This window comes from Schistocerca serialis, chromosome 5, assembly GCF_023864345.2.
Source record: "Schistocerca serialis cubense isolate TAMUIC-IGC-003099 chromosome 5, iqSchSeri2.2, whole genome shotgun sequence".
Classification (NCBI taxonomy): domain Eukaryota; kingdom Metazoa; phylum Arthropoda; class Insecta; order Orthoptera; family Acrididae; genus Schistocerca; species Schistocerca serialis.
The window spans coordinates 510,355,136-510,373,199 of NC_064642.1; the positions used below are offsets into that span (position 1 = coordinate 510,355,136).

At 40.3% G+C, this 18,064-nt stretch overlaps 1 protein-coding gene across 1 annotated transcript in view; it reads left to right on the forward strand.

Moving 5' to 3' along the window:
- The window catches only part of LOC126482035 (odorant receptor 43a-like), a 59,871-nt gene extending 47,207 nt beyond the window's left edge, over positions 1-12,664 (forward strand). The window contains exon 5 of the mRNA XM_050106007.1: positions 12,567-12,664. Within this exon, the coding sequence (XP_049961964.1) occupies positions 12,567-12,623 (57 nt within the window). The 3' untranslated portion in view covers positions 12,624-12,664. The remainder of the gene's footprint in view (positions 1-12,566) is intronic.
- Positions 12,665-18,064: the final 5,400 nt, after the last annotated feature.

The following is an 18,064-nucleotide window of genomic DNA, read 5'->3' on the forward strand; positions in this document are numbered from 1 at the left end:
ATGGTGGCACCACCTGACGATAATGGTGTTCTTGTAGATGGAGCACGAGAGCAACTGGGCATGGACTAGACATCTAACACAAAATAATCCTATTCAAGGTCTCATCCGAGCACTTAATTTTATAAGTTTGAGGAAATACATAAGACCCATATTAAACGACCCAAGCGGAAACGGTTCACGATTCTTCCAAAGTTCGGATTAGTGTTATATCGGGCCTCTTCCTTTTTCGGCAACAGAATTGTTAATTTAGATTAGCGATTTTTTCTCTTCGTGATCTGTCTTTCGTCCACTGCACTCTCCATTTGTCTACGATGACGGTTCCACTTTTGAAGGAATCTATTACAACTCCGCTTATTGTTTTCTTTCAAATTTCGATATTTTTAAGTATATTCGATATGTATTTATGGGTGACACTCTTCCTTCAGCGGACAGCCGGTCATTACGCACTTTACGTTCTGCTAAATGAAAGCGAACTGATCATTTATTTACCCGGAAAGCGACTACATGTAATATTACCAAATGTAAAAAAAACCAGCTGCACATGCTGTAATGCAGTGACCTTCTACCACTCTCACACGTAGTCTAATTAAATCTGCTTTCGTAACTGAAATCAATTTCTGACCGACTTTCCCCCAAACATCTGAATTTTAGCGTATTTCCTCTCAACATCGCCTATTCACGCTAGGCTGCCTGCTGTTTCTCATTTCCTCGTTTCCGTGTTTTGGACATTCTTCAGATTTTACACATTCCATTATGACCTTCAGTATCCATCTTCAGTCATCCCGAGAAAGCAACTGCTCTAATTATACATCTTTTTCTCGTACAACGTTCATTAACATTTTTCTACATTCGTCGCAGAATACCACTAGGTGCCTTCTGCCTGTCATATCGAACACTTTATCTGTCATAAATTGCTTATTACAGTAGCTTGCTCGCCAGGTTTCGAGAGGGTGCGTTTCTGGATGAGGTATCGAATAAATTGCTTCCCCCTACTCATACCTCCCGAGGAGATCACGAATGTAAAATTAGAGAGATTAGAGCGCGCACGGAGGCTTTCAGACAGTCGTTCTTCCCGCGAACCATACGCGACTGGAACAGGAAAGGGAGGTAATGACAGTGGCACGTAAAGTGCCCTCCGCCACACACCGTTGGTTGGCTTGCGGAGTATAAATGTAGATGTAGATGTAGATGAAACTGTGTTAAATGAACTATTCACTGGATCAGTCTTTTTCTTCATATTTCGTCCAGGAATGGTAGCAAAGTCTCACGTTTTCGTTTTCTTAAAGAGTTTTGCTTGATCAGTTTTTTTTTTTGCTAGCGAGAACACTTTTCCATCAATTTAGGTAATTTTCGGCCTACCTCCTCTTCGAATCCTTAGCCTCTCTTAGTTATTTCCTTACTAGCATCATCTGGACTCACCTGAACTGCCTAAACTTCTTTCAGACTTCTGTGATGAGCTTCATGACTCTGTTTTGTTTTTACGCTGCAATCATTCTTTACTTATCGAGGCCATGTCTTTCTATATTGCATTCGTTGTTGACTTTCCCTCTGATTAACGGAACTTTGCGGCAAAGCTCTGAGCGCATTTTGTCATTCATTGACTTCATGTCATTATTCGTTGAGCTCATGTTATTTTTCGTATTTTCCATACCGTTATTCATGTCCTACATTTTCATCCTGCTCTCATTCACGTCTCCTGTAATTTTCTTCGTCATGTTACTTATGTCATGTACTGCTGTTTCTAGTCGCAGTAATTGTATCAACCGTCTCGTCCATTATCTCTTTCAGTTTGGACTGGAGCTAACATGTATCCAGCTCCTGTCGCTTTTTCTGACTGTTAAGTAGTTCTGTTCTCATCTCTTTCAGTTCTTAAATTTATGACTAGTTTCTTTAAATAATCGTCAATAATATCCGCTTTTGTATCTACGATACTGGAGTGCCGGTGTTGCAGGTGTTCTCCCGAATAACACAGGCACTGAAATATCACATTTATCCACCGACACAAGGCAAGCGACTTTCAAGTAAAATGTCTCCCCCGCACGTGAATATACCAGTACATGTTGTAGACGCAAGGTTGACGACATATGGGTGTTTGGGTCTGGTCGTGTGTCATACTCGGTTAGCCCTCTGTAATAAAAAAAAACTGAGTAAAGGAATCAACGATCAATTTGAACAGACGTCTCGTGACGTCCGCCCACACCAAACGCAACCAACTAAATCGAACAAGGCGGCCGGGGTGGCTGAGCGGTTATAGGCACTATAGTCTGGAACTGCGCGACCACTACGGTCGCAGGTTCGAATCCTGCCTCGGACATGGATGTGTGTGATGGCCTTAGGTTAAGTAGTTCTAAGTTATAGGGGACTGATGACCTCAGAAGTTAAGTCCCATAGTGCTGAGAGCCATTTGAACCATTTTATACCGAACAAAATAAAATAAAAAATGTTAAGGCGACCGATTGCGATAAGCGGGAAATCCGGATTCGAATCTTGGTCCGGTAAAAATTTTCATTGTCGTCTTTCCACTATAGAGCTGATGGTTATCCATATACACAACTGAGAATACATTTAATATCTTTCGTATATGGTCCCTCATCATTATCGGATACATCCTACTATTCTTTTTCTGAGCCTCCTATGCTCGTATAATTCCATTATTTTTGTGCACCACGTTATGTTCTTGTTTGATATTTGTGCCTTTAATATCTGCCATTGCTCTGACCTTGGGATGCCCCGTATTATTCAGCGCACTTCTCTTCAACTACACTCTGTTCGCAGTTTTAAAATCCAAAGATTGCATCCAAACACAGTCGTTTCTTAACACGACAGATTTTCTCAGATTTGTTCTGTCATACTTTGCACCACTTGTAACATCATTGCTTGATTGTATTAATGTTGTAGTTCTATTGAACATTTATATTTTGTCGTGACTTATTCTACTTCGACTTTTCTCGCTTTACAAACTGATAACACCTTATAATCCTACATGAAATGTATTCCCTATTGCGAATATGCACAACCATCAACTGTATAATCGATTGACGACAGTGAAAATTTGTGTCTGACCGGGACTGGAAACCGGATTTTCCGCTCATCGCGAGCGAACGCCTTACCATTAAGCCATCATTTTTTATGTACTATAAACAAATAATATAGCTTTAATGTTGTGTGTTTTGACACTATTAGACATACAATCCGACTGTCACATAAGTTCTGTACATTAGCTCACAAAATTTCAAAAACTGCTTTCTGAAGTAGAAAAAGCACTCACCAAAAATTTACATTAAAAATTTAAATAATATCCTTAAGGTAACTACAATACATCGCTGTCAACACAGTCTTCTTTTTTATATTAATCAAAGCCCATTCTTTCAAATATTATTTTTGACATATTACCGAACTTTTTCATGTGAGTCGAATACCTTCTAATTTTGTGGTATTCACACAGCATGTGTACCTTGAACTGTATGGTTCTGTCGGATCCTAGTTTGTTAATGACGTAATTAACAAGATTTCCCTGCACCAGTACACTGCGTTATTTTTTGCCTCTGGGAAATAGCGTGGTTCAGGCCTGTGTATCAATGACAGCGATATACTCTCAGGGAATATCCGTGTAATCAGAACTATTTGCTCTCGGATCCACTTCCAACTATCCATGTGACGGCTGCAAGTGTATCTGTGAATTATTGTGTCAACTAGATGGCATCGTTGACACAAATTTGTTTCACAGAGACTGATTGCGTACAGTCTTTCATTGGTGCTAACTATGTTGTTAACTGTCTTGTACCATGATGTTTTTATATAAGACGTGAGCACATTAGAACTAATATTTTTCCAAATCTCAGTCCAATCAATGTTTGGAAACTGTTGTTCTATTTTGTTCCTTCCTCCGCTTTCCTTTCGTTCAAACATTATGGCTCTTGAAGCTAAGTGTCGTGTCTGTCTGATTTCGGCACTTATATAACTGAACTCAACATAGAAAACGCTCACATGCTCTAAACGACTGTTGGTATTCTGCACGTCAATCGGGGGAAGCAGGCTTCTAGGTTTAATGATCTCGAAAAGTTGGCTGGTTATGCTTTCTCTCGAGTCTTTTATTAAATTAACTTGCCTTTTGATAAAAAGTGCAGAGGCCCTATTCGTTATGTCAGTTAATCCTAGTCCACCATTTTTAGGATCTGAAGTGGCTACTTTAGCAGGTACTCTGAACACTTCACCTTTCCACAAAAAGTTGTTGATTTTGAACGTTATTCTCCTCGCTATTATTCTTGGTATTGGAAACAGCTGGGCAGTATAATTAGCTTTAGCAAGGATGAATGAGTTGTTATACTTTGTTCTTTGAACTTGGTTCATGCATCGAGTTAGATTATCTATAATTGCTCCTTGCACTTTATCTGCTGCAACTTTCCAATTTAAAGCCGTCATTTTCATGAGGAATGCTGTCACGATGTTTCAATTGTTTTATGTTGTCGGACTAATTTTGCCCATTCGACGTTGATATTATCAAAACCTCTGAGATTTATCATCTTACTTTTTTTAGTTTGCATTGGCTCCAGATGCTCTACAGTACGTATGAATCACTGTTGCTAGCGTGGTTACCTCTTCATTATTCCTTATAATGACCCCTATATCGTCAGTATAGGCTTTTATAACTGTTTTATTTCCTGATAATGTTAAGCCTTTTAATCTAGCATGGACATGTCAGCGGAAAGGTTCCAGTGGAATGACGAAGAGCGACATGTACAGAGGACTTCCTTGAGGAACACATCGTTTTATTTGTATCGGCCTGGATTGTTGACAATTCACCGCTATTTTTGCATTTATTCCAATTGCTATGTTCTTTATCAACTGTATGACCCTATCGTTCAAGCCTATTTTCTGAAACCTGTAGAAGATATTCATGATTTACTACATCGAAGGCCTAATAAAAATCTAAAATAAATAAAAAGCACACTTCATGTTTGTTACAGAAGTTATTGCAATGATATCCCTGAATTCTGCTTGATTTTGAAAAATGGTTCTGCCTTGCCCACAATTCTGATGCCTACTAATAATTTTATCCGTAAGGCATGAAATTCTCTTGTTTCCTATTCTAGCTATTAATTTATAATCATAATTCAGCAGTGAAATTGGGCGAAAATTATTTAAATCTTTTTTTCCATTATTTTCTGGCACAAAAACAATTTTACCCTCCTTAAACTGAGCTGGAATCATTTTACCCTGAATAACCTCATTTACAACGTCCGTTATTTTGGCACCCACTACTGGCCAGTAACGGATGAAAAACTCTGCTGGCAGACCATCCGGTCCCGGGTTTTTTTTTGGTGATGAGGCTCACAGAGTCTCATACACGTCCTCTTCACTGACAAACTCGAGAAAATTTTCGTTGTTATCTTCTGTCAGCTGTGGGGCTAGGATGTCCAGGAATTCTTCCAAGGATGCATCACTACTTTGATTTGCAGAATATAGCTCGCAATAATAGCGATAGATCTCGTCCATGATATCCTCCTGGGTTCTAAGACTCGTACCTTTTTTTGTTCGAATTTCATGAATAAAAGTCCGTTTTTCGTATGGTTCACTAAATGATACAGGGATGTACTTTCCTCTTCTGACACCGAATTTTTCTTCGATTTTATTTTCAACCCTTCCATTTGATTTCTCTTGACATTAAGTAACTTGGCTTTGACTTTTTTGATGGCTGCTGTTCGAAGTGAGGAACCTGCTGAGATCTGATCATAAAGATCTCTCAAAACTGAATAGTAATATTCTACAGTGCATTACATTTCTCTTGCGCTCTGGGCACAGTGTTGAATAAGAACCTTCCTCAACTTTGGCTTCACCATTTTAACCCACCAGTCGATAGCAGTGGCATATCTACTACGAGCACGCAGGCATATTGCCCTTGCTTCTTTAATCAGGTCTTCTAAATCATGATTTACTAACAAGGAAATGTTCAAATTCCACTGATTCTGCCGTCCGGAGTGGCCGAGCGGCTCTAGGCACTTCAGTCTGGAACCGCGCGACCGCTACGGTCGCAGGTTCGAATCCTGGCTCGGGCATGGATGTGTGTGATGTCCTTAGGTTAGTTAGGTTTAAGTAGTTCTAAGTTCTAGGGGACTGATGACCTCAAAAGTTAAGTCCCATAGTGCTCAGAGCCAGTTGAACCATCCACTGATTCTTGAATCGGCGAAATAGCTGTCTTGTTACATTTATGCAAGCTAAGACACTTGAATGGTCTGAAAAATAGGTAGGAATGGTTTCTACTTCTGTCACGGAAGTTTCAAGATTGTTAGGAATATATAATCTATCAATCCTGCTACGAGATGTTGCCGTGACATAAATGAACTCAACGATGGAGGGGTATTTGATTTCACATATATCCTTTAACTCTAAACAAGTAACTAGTTGTCTTAGTTCACTTGAGAAATTAAAATTAGGTAATCGATTTTTTCGATTAAAAACACAATTAAAGTAACCTCTAAGTAACTGTCTTGGATTTTTCCTTAACAAGTATATCAGTTCGTCTTTGAAGAAAGATGCCCTGTCAGCTCAGTGAGAACTTCCGGGCAGGGGCATACAAGGTGATGATAGTCACATAATAGATATTTAGTCCTATTCCCCTTCCGGTTTCCAGTCGTTCCATCTCACTTACTGGAATCCTTTCACTCACCAAAACAGCAATCCCAGCACTTTTTTTCGTGAAACACATTTATGTAACTGACATAACGAGGAATCACTAAATCCGAGATTAAAACTTCTTGTAACAAGCCAATATCAGTCGCGAATTCGTATAAAAAATTCCTTAAGTGCCGATGATTTCAAACCGGACGTAATTTTATTTATGTTTATAGTGGTGACAGAATAAGATTGCGTCATTGCGCTGTCACTATGTAGCAGTTTTCATGAACTAATTTGGTTTCCTGTGGTTTAGGGTTCAGTTAAACTATTAACAGGTTTCTCGGAACGCTGAACATGGAATAACACTTCAATCAGTTTATTAGTTACTGTACTGTTTTCTTTCAACTTCTGAAGTTTTATCTTGTACCGCTAGCAGACTGATTTCCTTGTAAACTTTCTGATTTTTCCTGCAGCGATTCGTGTGGGACCGTTTGGTACCGAACATTCCTTGGGTTTGGGTCACCCTTTCCAGATTTTTCGTTCCCTTGGTTACGAGCTACATTCACATTTGGTTGCGTGTCTATTTTACTACGCGGGTCATGTGGAGCACCAGCAGACGCTTTCGCAATTTCTGTTGCTGGCGCCTACCCTGCGCTGTTGACCGTGATTTCATTTTGACCACCACTTCCTTGTTCTTTATTAATACCTCTTACTTCCTGAAACAAATTGAGACGGCAGTTTTGCAAACTCTCCCTGAATTTATTTACTAACAGATAGCTGCTGATCTTGGCAATCAGCTACTTCACCTGATGTTTTTTGCAAATTAAGACTGATTACACCCCATTCATTTTCTAGTACCGCATGTTTATTATCTTTCTGTTCATCAATTTGCATTCACATTTATCTTCCGGTTCCTCTGCTTCCGCATCGCACTGTTTTTGCTTGAGAGCTGAGGGAGTTGTACAGGACAGCTCGTCATCTGAGCAACTATCAGTTGTCTCCAGAGGTCGTTTTTCCGGTTGCATTTCAGTTTGACGGGCAGTGGTAACAGGGTTTCCCTTTATTGTTAACGGGGGAAATTGACTGTTATTGTGAAGGGGGACTTCAGCTTGGCCCGCTGCGTTAATATACTCAACCACTTGATCCGGGCTATTCTTTGGTAACAGATCGTTTAAGGTCAGTCTCGGACGCTGCAGCACTTTTAAGAACAGCAGTTCGCCGCGGACGTTCCTGTCTGAAGTGGTCGGTTTCGTTAAGTATATGGCATATTGTTTCCTGACCTATACAAACAAAAATGTTTCAAATGGCTCTGGCTCTGAGCACTATGGGACTCAACTGGTTCAAATAGCTCTGAGCACTATGGGACTTAACATCTGAGGTCATCAGTCCCCTAGAACTTAGAACTACTTAAACCTAACCAACCTAAGGACATCACACACATCCATACTTGAGGCAGGATTCGAACCTGCGACCGTATCGGTCGCACGATTCCAGACTGAAGCCCCTAGAATCGCTCGGCCACATCGGCCGGCCCTGTAAAAGCAATTTGTGCCTTATACCCATAAACAGTTATGTGAGACGGAGTACTTGTCTTAACGTCCATCTCTACACTGCGGACCCCGTTGAAACATTGCAGTTTAAAGCGAGGCGACCATCTTTCATTTGCAATTGATTTAACGACCCAATAGTTTGAAAGAGCTCCCCTAATCTTATCATTTTTAATTTCAATGGGAAGATTTAAGACACGATCGGTTTTGTAATTAATGTCAGCTCTATAGATGGAAACCTTACTTTTATAACCATTTCTATGGACAAAATGTTCTTCATAGCCCCACTTTCGTTACACTTTATTAACAGTCGCAGCAGTGAATAATTTGACAAAAACACAATATTTTTCCTGATCCAGTTGTCAGGTATGGACGGTTTTAGAACTGAGACCAGATACCTGTGTAATTCAGTCATCTACTTCCAGGGATGTGGGCTGAACAGGACGGGATTCCTTGTCAAAAGCAAATACTATTCTTCCTGAGGTTTGTAGGCATGGTTAATCCAGCGACGACATTTAGGTTAAACAACTGAAATTCCAATTACAGCAGCACGACCAGAAGGAGCGATCAGATTACAAGGAATATGAACGAACACGGAGATTAACGGACGGACAGCACTCGGCGAAGCACAAGGACAGCGATGTAAACACGGAAGTGGAGTGCAGCAGTAAACAACGTCCACTCGATAGCTGCCGGCCGGTGTGGCCGAACGGTTCTAGGCGCTACAGTCTGGAACCGCGCGATCGCTACGGTCGCAGGTTCGAATCCTGCCTCGGGCATGGATGTGTGTGATGTCCTTAGGTTAGTTAGGTTTAAGTAGTTCTAAGTTCTAGGGGACTGATGACCTCAGATGTTAAGTCCCATAGTGTTCAGAGCATTTTGAACCATTTGAACCACTCGCTAGCGCGGCTGAAATGGAACTATGACCGAGCAGGACAGCACTAGACCCAAACTTCCTCATGTCGTCAACCGCGTGTACAACCTGCACTGGTATATTCATTATGTGTACTGCCGTACAGGGAGGGCAATTTCGTTGAAATTCGCTTGCTCGGTGTCTATGGATACATATGATATTGAAGTGCCAGTTCTGAAAAACACAGACCCTGCCATACCGATTCTCACTAAATTGTCTTTTTCCTAATTTTTATGACAATAATTTGACTATTAGACTTCTTTTTGTTATGGTATTCCGACAGTTACACTAACGCCCCCACTTTCGTAATTGAAAAGTCGTTGATTAGAGAAACTCATCTATTTATTTGAACTATGTGAGTGTCTTTAAATCCCAGCCGGCCGGTGTGGTAGAGCGGTTCTAGGCGCTTCAGTCCGGAACCGCGCTGCTGCTACGGTCGCAGGTTCGAATCCTGCCTCGGGCATGGATGTGTGTGATGTCCTTAGGTTAGTTAGGTTCAAGTAGTTCTAAGTTCTAGGGGACTGATGACCTCAGATGTTAAGTCCCATAGTGCTCAGAGCCATTTGAACCATTTGAACCTTTAAATCCCGCAAGTCTCTGTCGCTCAATAGTGAGACTAATGGCCCCTGAAAAGCTTTCCATTACTGCCTAGGCTTCACTTTCTAAACACCACAGTGCTGGGGAGAGTTTTTTTACGGCAGCTGCTTCAACGCTCGTGGTCGAATGTTGTTTACAAAACGGACTCGTTAAAATGGTAAAACTTTATAATTATTCAACTGTTCCCTACCAGACTGGGCATTGGGTGGAACACATTGGACAGTAGTGCTGGAAGACTCTTAACTTCTCGGAAACGTTAAGACCACCTGACATTAGCACTGGAGACAGTAAGTATTATCCATGCGTGTTATTAATTGTTATTCATGCCAAAAGTTGAAAATAAGTGTCCCAGAGGCGGCTTAAAATGTTATTATCGTAGTTAACTATTCAAAGGAAAAAGGAATCAACAGTCGAACACTACTTTGAGTTCATTCACTCACTTCGCTGGTCATAGATCTCTGTAGATGTTCCACTTCCTTTGCAACGTCTTCCTAGCGTTGTGTTCTGCTACTCGACTTCCCTCTGTACCTGTTCGTTGGTGCTATCATTTATTCAGAAAGAAATTTCAGAAAACGGGGATATCAGTGGGTCCAGTCCTATAATGTTAGGAGGCAGAAGGCACCATAGGACTGAATGACTTGTCTCTCAACGTGTATTTCTTTCCGTACTCATGTTTACTTTTTCTTTTAGCTTTTTGGCCAGTATTGTCTTCTGTTGGAATATGAGACAGCTTTTTCCAGTATTCTGCATGACTGATTTGTGTTTCTTAGAGCTGGATATTCACAACCGCTACTGGATACGGTGTCGTCTACATATGCAAAAAAGAGACTATAGTTTATGATTTTTTTGAGAAGGAAGTTGAGAGGCTGATGGATGACATTGATGACGTTCATGAAAGTTGTGGACCACATGTTCGGAAGCGGTGTGATTGGTACCCCATTTGACTACAGTCGCAGAGATACATCAATTTCCAATAGATATGTGAAAATGGTACAACGTTCCAGAGGATTGACACCTGAAAGCAAACGCAGTAACATGCATTAGCTATAGAGACTACCTTAGCAACATTACCGAATGCAAGTTATTCCACTTTCCCGAAGCTTATACGAATTTGGTAGACTGGTTCTCTACTGCTTCCTTGAAAACTGTACGATGCATTATGTGAGAGTTGGCATTGCACATAGGTCACAATCGCCTACTTTTGTATGGGATGATAATAGTCTCAAATGGCTCTCAGCACTATGGGACTTAACATCTGAGGTCATCAGTCCCCTAGAACTTAGAACTACTTAAACCTAACTAACCTAAGGACATCACACACATCCATGCCCGAGGGAGGATTCGAACCTGTGACCGTAGCAGTCGGGCCGATCCGGACTGAAGCGCCTAGAACCGCTCGGCCACCGCGGCAGACAGTGATAATAGGATATCATGGGGTAACATGATCAAACAACGTGGTACTCGTAATACAAAGAAGTCAACGCTTCATTAGCGAAGAAAGAAAGGAAGATTAGGTATTATCGGCCCATCGACGTTGTGTGTAGTGGAAATCGGGTGATAGTTCAGATGAATTAGAGCAGTGAATGAATTTGATCGTGGCCTTCTTGGTAGGATCATCCCACAATCGCACGAAATGATTTTAGGAACCTACAAAGACCCAAAATCCGAATTTTCGCGCCTCTATTTAAGCTCCACTACTTCCGAGAGCATGTCCACCGCGTTAATATCTGTGTGATATGATCGTTTAGTCGGTGAAGTTAGCTGTTTTTTTTCTTTTTTTGTGGAGGCAACCTTGAAGTCTTTCTGTAAGGATCAGTGACGTCAGTTCCATGAGAATAAGTCTGTATGAACAAGATTTATAGTGGTTGTTTAAATCCTCCACCTTTAATACTGAATGAGATTAAGGCCTTGAAATAGAGTTGATACTCATAGGGTCAACTGCTTCCATATTTCTTCCTCATTTATAGAATGGTGCGACGACGAAATACAAGTAATCTTCTACATCGGCATCGTACTCCACAAGCCACCTAATGATCTCCCATGCGGTTTAGGGAATCACCATTTAAACACTCAGTTTTTTTATTGTCAATGATTTTGAAGTCTTATAAGTGGTTTCTATCTTATCACTAAAGGCAAGAGCACACAGCCATGCTGCTTTCTCGCAGACTTGTAAGAGTAATAATGAGTGAAATTTCTAATACTGTTTATCCCGTGCAATTGGCACTACTTGAAAATTATTAATGATATTTATCCCATCGACAGAGGAGTGTTTAGCAGATGATGGAACAAAGAAACAGATGTTATCCTGGAACTTACTAGCAGATAAAAAGTATGTGCCAGATCGGGACTTGAACTCGGGACTTTTGTCTTTCGCGGGCAAGTGCTCCACCGACTCACTACCCCTCTCCCCCCTTCACAGAATGCGAACCTTGCAAGGCTAGCACTCTTGGAAGAAAGATATTGCGGAGACATGGGTGAGCTACAGGCTGGGGGATGTTTCCAGAAAGCTGTGAGAGTGAGTAGTGAATCGTGCTTTGGTAGCCCAGTCGGTAGAGTACTTGCACGTAATGGCAAAGGTCCTGAGTTCGAGACTCGCTCCTGCAGATAGTTTTACTCGGTCGGGATCAGGGCACACTTCACTGGCGAGTGAAAATTTCGTTCTGGAGGTGTTATCCTATTAGTTGACTATGGCAGAGATACAATAAAAACAATTAAGTAAAGGGGAATCGGATTCGAATATGGCTTCACCCCAACAGAATCTTACTCTTTCTTCTATACGTAGATCACGGGTAGTGGACCTCTAACTTCAGTGTTTTACGCAAGTGCGTGTTTCGATATCTTAACCTTTTTCTGCTTTTTGCTGACAGTGTCCTACTTTGACCGAATTGTTGCAGCTGCTGAACGCTGGCTACTCGTACTACGCTGTCCTTCAGAACTTCACTGGCCGCTGAAGGCGCGCCGGCCGACATCTGCCAGCATCGCACACACCCTGCTTGTTGAGAGGAGGGCAGCCACCAATAACTGAGAACCTGCCTCCATTCATAAGCACCAACGCGCTTCTGACAACGCCAGTGGGTGAAGTTCGGGCATGAGAAACAAATGGGCACAACACGCTGCTTCTAATTAGTCAACAGTATGAACTGTCACTCATCTACTAACTGCTGAAAACTGATGTTGTACAGTCCAAAATGGTACTGCACAGTGTAACAACTAACACGTCATTCGTATAGAATGAATCTGCAATAAATAAACAATACAGCAATACCAAAATATTTCCTGTCGTCTTACCTTTTTCTTCGATTTAAATGTAATACACTTTTAGGTCATTCAATCAAACTCTTATGTTGTGGTCCTTCTACTCATCTCATCTCTTCTACAGTCATTTATACATACATACTGGCATAATTCCGCTCTCAGCATTTCACACACTCAACTTCCCTCACACATTCCTTATTCTTCTTTGCCAGACACACTTCGACAAGCTGCTGCGTACTTGATTGATCAGAAACAATTGAAACACGAAAGCAGCAATAGTAAAATTCCACAATAATTTTTCACAATGCAGCGGAGTGAGTGCTGATATCAAAATTCCTGGCAGATTAAAACTGAGTGCCGGATCGGGACTCGAACCCCTGACATCTGCCTTTTCCGCGAAAGCGTCAAAAAGCCATGAACTTTTTTGTATCTTGACCTCTAATTTTGCACGGGTTAACTTTACTCTGTAAGAAACATCTGTGAAAAAATTCATTGAAATTGGAGAAAAGTTTCGTACGACTGCCTATTTAACAGACCTTTTAATATCTTTATTGGAGTTCAATTGATTGTTTTGCGATACATCAATTTTTTCTAGAATATCACACCATGACCTGAAAAAAATGTGCGTATTATTGCAATAAGCTCAGAGTAACTGTTCAGTGTTATACCTGAATCAGAACTGTAAAGAACAATAACGTTTACTTAATCTTTTGTCCAATAGTTCAAAAAGTTTTCCCACCTCAACTGCCCATACCCTAGATACTTTCTGAAAGGCGTCTGTTCAGGGATACATCCTTATAATTTTAGCACTATATTGCCATGGTTTCAGTTCTTAAAACTCTAAAGCTTATCTGTTTCGTTTTGTTCTCATTGTCCGCCATAGAATTAACTCTAATACATATTTACACCTCTTTTGTTGTCACAGATAAATGCCACTGTAAATCGTTTTGAATAAGCCCTTCAATAAAAAAGGCTAGTCATTAACAACAGATGACCTAACACAGAGCCCAAGGAACTCCTTAACTAATTTCCCCACGCCTTAAAAAGTAATTTCTGCTCTCATGATATATATCTACCATGTTCTGCGTGCCGGAAATATATGACTTCAGCAGCTGCAGGCAACTTTTTTTGTGTCAAGTAACAGATCATGGGTGATCAGATCAAAGTCTAGAAACAGTGTACAGTTTAGTTCATCTTGTTACACAACGTTAAGTACTTGCTTCATCAAAGACAGCTGGTTCAGCAGTTTTGTTTCTCAGAAACAATTCCGAACGTTTACAAATATTTTATTTCTATTCAAAAATTATACAACAAGTGTTTAGACATGGTAGCGATACTGAGTCAGGGCTTTAGTTTTGTGTCGATTTGTGAAGTACTTTTACTATTGGAAATATTGGTACCCACCCTGATGGTAATTACCCCCTGAGTGATAAAATGAAATTTTTTGTGGGCTAAAAACAAAAGGCTTCCATTCTGCTTTGGCCAAGAAATTAAATTATTTTTAAAATGCGGTTACTATTATCTCTATTTCGTAAGACGGTAGTACTGATAATTGACAGCATCATACGACAGTGACAATGTAATCGCTGCTACATTGTTGTAGAGCTTACACAGTATTATTCTTGTTTTTTTGTTACTTAATTTGCCACTAATTGAATTTACAGTACTAGCATTAACATGTGACACAGTGTGGTGGCGGTTACAGCTTGTGAAAAGACTTAATGAACGTCTTCTTCCTCACATAGTCCACCGACTGCACACGAAGTTTATACTTTGTACCACGCACCTATGACCGTGAGATGGAGACATATACGTAACATAAGCTTAAATATGTGATGAAAATATCTTCTGACAGTTATAGGAAGTTCTTCCAATAAATCATAAACTGCTTCATGATTCACTTCGAAACTAGTAAAGGAACTAAATGACTGCACAAAACAACAGGAGTTGTAGGTATCAGTTGAGATGCACAGGGAATTACTTGACTGTTCTATAAAAAAAGGTTGTTATAAATAAGCAGTACCAATTTTCTGACTGACTCATTAGTTCTTGGCTTAATAAAACAATTAAAAGTCTGTGTACCATTGCTCCACTCTCGTTTAATAATACTCGTCCAAGGATAATACTTGTTCATTCTAAATTTTATTTTTACATAAATGGTTGGAAGTACCTCTCTACCACATAAAACATAAATGTTAACATTTAACTGGTAGTCTATGTTGCCTGTAGTTTGTTTAACGACCTTATCAGATGACTGGTTCTGGACCACAACGTTTAATTCTTTAAGTGAATGTTAGTATTCTTTTCTTCTGTGACAGTCATTGGTTAAATAAATATGATATCTGGGTCACCTCAGCAGTATTATTTGGGTAACACTTCCAAGATGCTACTCTAGGCGGGTGTAAAAATGAATATGCGCAACGGAAAATACTGATCGCAAAAATGAAGATTTGGCCCTGTCTGACTACCCCCTGAAGCAGATCTTAGGATCTCCTAATGGTGATATTATCTCCTCCAGCTTGCTCTTTAACCTATAAATTACGACATAAACATAAATGAATGATTAGGGGAACTAGTAACAACAAAATGATAAATGCTGTTTCTGCTCATACATTAATTGTAGATTAAAAACTCCTTTATATTACAAATGTTTATATTTCCTAACTAATATTACTGATCGATTGCCCAAATCTACCCCTTTTTATGGCTACGTGATCTAAGCTGAACCGTATGTACTGCGTCCGATGCGTCGGAGTGATGGTTCTCGTACACGTCTGCGAAGACGGAAGAACTCCTGCCACAAAATATATATATATATATATATATATATATATATATATATATATATATATATATATATATATATATATATAAAACTCGATCAAACACTGGGACTTTAGAAGAGGGTCCTCTGACTAGTATAATCTAATACTGTCTTCTCCTCTCTGTGTTCTACAGACAAGAAACGCGAACTCCCAGCCACAGGGACGGAATTCAGATAACGTCTCTACGTGAGTTTAGACAGATGAAGTGCTCTCAATGAGCTCTGCGTACTCAACGATGACATCCTACCTGAAGGCTGTAGTGCTAACCTTATTTTCATGATTTAAAGAAGTATTCATGATATTAAAAATGTAATTATAATTTTATTATTTTCATTTTTGTGCTCAGTGTATCAAAGACTTTCTAGTGCACGGAATAAATTAGCATTGTTTGTACTACTACGAAACTATGAAGGTATAAAGGCTGTAAAAAGAGGAGAGAGAGAGAGAGAGAGAGAGAGAAGGTAAATACTAGTTATTCAAAACAAATATCTCTAAAGTGTAACGTCTTGTGATTTCCTATAACTAAAAATTCCAAGGTCTAATCTGAGCCTGTCCTGAATAACAGCGAAGAACATTTATGTTATCATATATTTTCTTCGTTTGATCACGGATGTGATTCGCATGTTTCTTTTTGTTACGCTACGTGTTATGAATATTTTCATTATACGCGCAAAAGTGCACACAGCTTTAATCGAACCTGCGTCTTTCGGAAACGATAACTTTTAATCAGTACAATAACGCGAATACCGTCTAAATCGCAACGTCCGCAGCTTGTGGTCGTGCGGTAGCGTTCTCGCTTCCCGCGCCCGGGATCCCGGGTTCGATTCCCGGCGGGGTCAGGGATTTTCTCTGCCACGTGATGACTGGGTGTTGTGTGATGTCCTTAGGTTAGTTTGGTTTAAGTAGTTCTAAGTTCCAGGGGACTGATGGCCATAGCTGTTAAGTCCCATAGTGCTCAGAGCCTTTTCAACCATAAATCGCAACCGTAATCGCAAAAGTGTTTCTTGGACCAAATAATTCTTATAAAATGTGTATTCTCCAAAGCGAGCAGCATTGCACTATCGCTGACTCGCAACAATCGAAAGAGTAAAAACAGTGCTTAAATAAAATTGCCACCTTTTAATAATTATTATTATCCCATTAAACAAATAAGTAGCAATTCAGTGGCTATCCAATCAATAAATAAAGAGGGCAATTCAAGGCAACAGTACAGTGCCTAACCGTTCAAACTATAAAATCCCCGAGAGCAAAGACAGAAAGTCCGTCTGTACCAACAAAAGCTGATACTGAGCGACTGTCAAAGACGGGCGCTCAAAACGGAAGACCTCTTTCTCACCACCGTAGGCTTCCCAGCAAAGCTCGGCTCCCCTCCCTCGTAAGTGCAGAAGGCGAAACATGTTCTCGAAACCACGGAATATTCTTCCGAACGCTGACCAACCATGTTTTAGTCTTTTGTCGTCCAGCGTGGAAAGTTTGCGAAGAAATACCTATCCTCGTTAATTAGGAATACATACAATGGTACACCCAGCCTGCGTGATTTCCGAGGTAACGCTTCCTCGTTCCTCTCTGCAGCGTCCAAGATTTTCAGAGTTTCCGAGGTATTGTCTGGTTATTCTTCCGGCCCTGTTACAAACCAGCCGGCCGCATCTGTATTGTGCTTCAGCGCTCAGGTGCCCCAACCGTCCGGCTTGGCTACTTCCTGTGTTAAGCAGACCAACACAACTGTGCGGGCTTTTCCACCCAGGGCTTGAGTTACGCCTGTCATTTCATTTCTGCTTGTGTTCCAACCTCTACTAGTATAGGCAATCATTTACTATGCCATTTTGATAATAAAGACACTCTATCATATTTCACGCAATAAGCGTTAACAACTATTTACAAGGTGTACGTGACAATGTCAGTCTTCTTTAAATATTCATGTATACGATGTACAGCCTATCAAATATACCTAATTCTGGTTGTAAATCACGGCAAAGTATGTAGATGAGTGCTTGTAAGGTGCGAAATTATAGCCACCTTGCAATACACCCACCTAATGAACTATTTTGTACTAGGATGGGGTAATTTTTATAGTATTATCTTCTTATCCAGTACAAAATAATATAACCTTCAATTGTCTGTACAAGCGAGCTAATAAGAATACGAGGGCAGAGGAACAATTGAATCATGATATGGCCTTCTACAGTCATTCTGTGTTCATTCATGCGTTTACTGCCGGAAATATATTTACTATATGTTTATTATTTAATCTGTGTGCTCCTGATATTTGGAACATTTTTCCGAGACATGACAGTTGGAATATACAATAACAT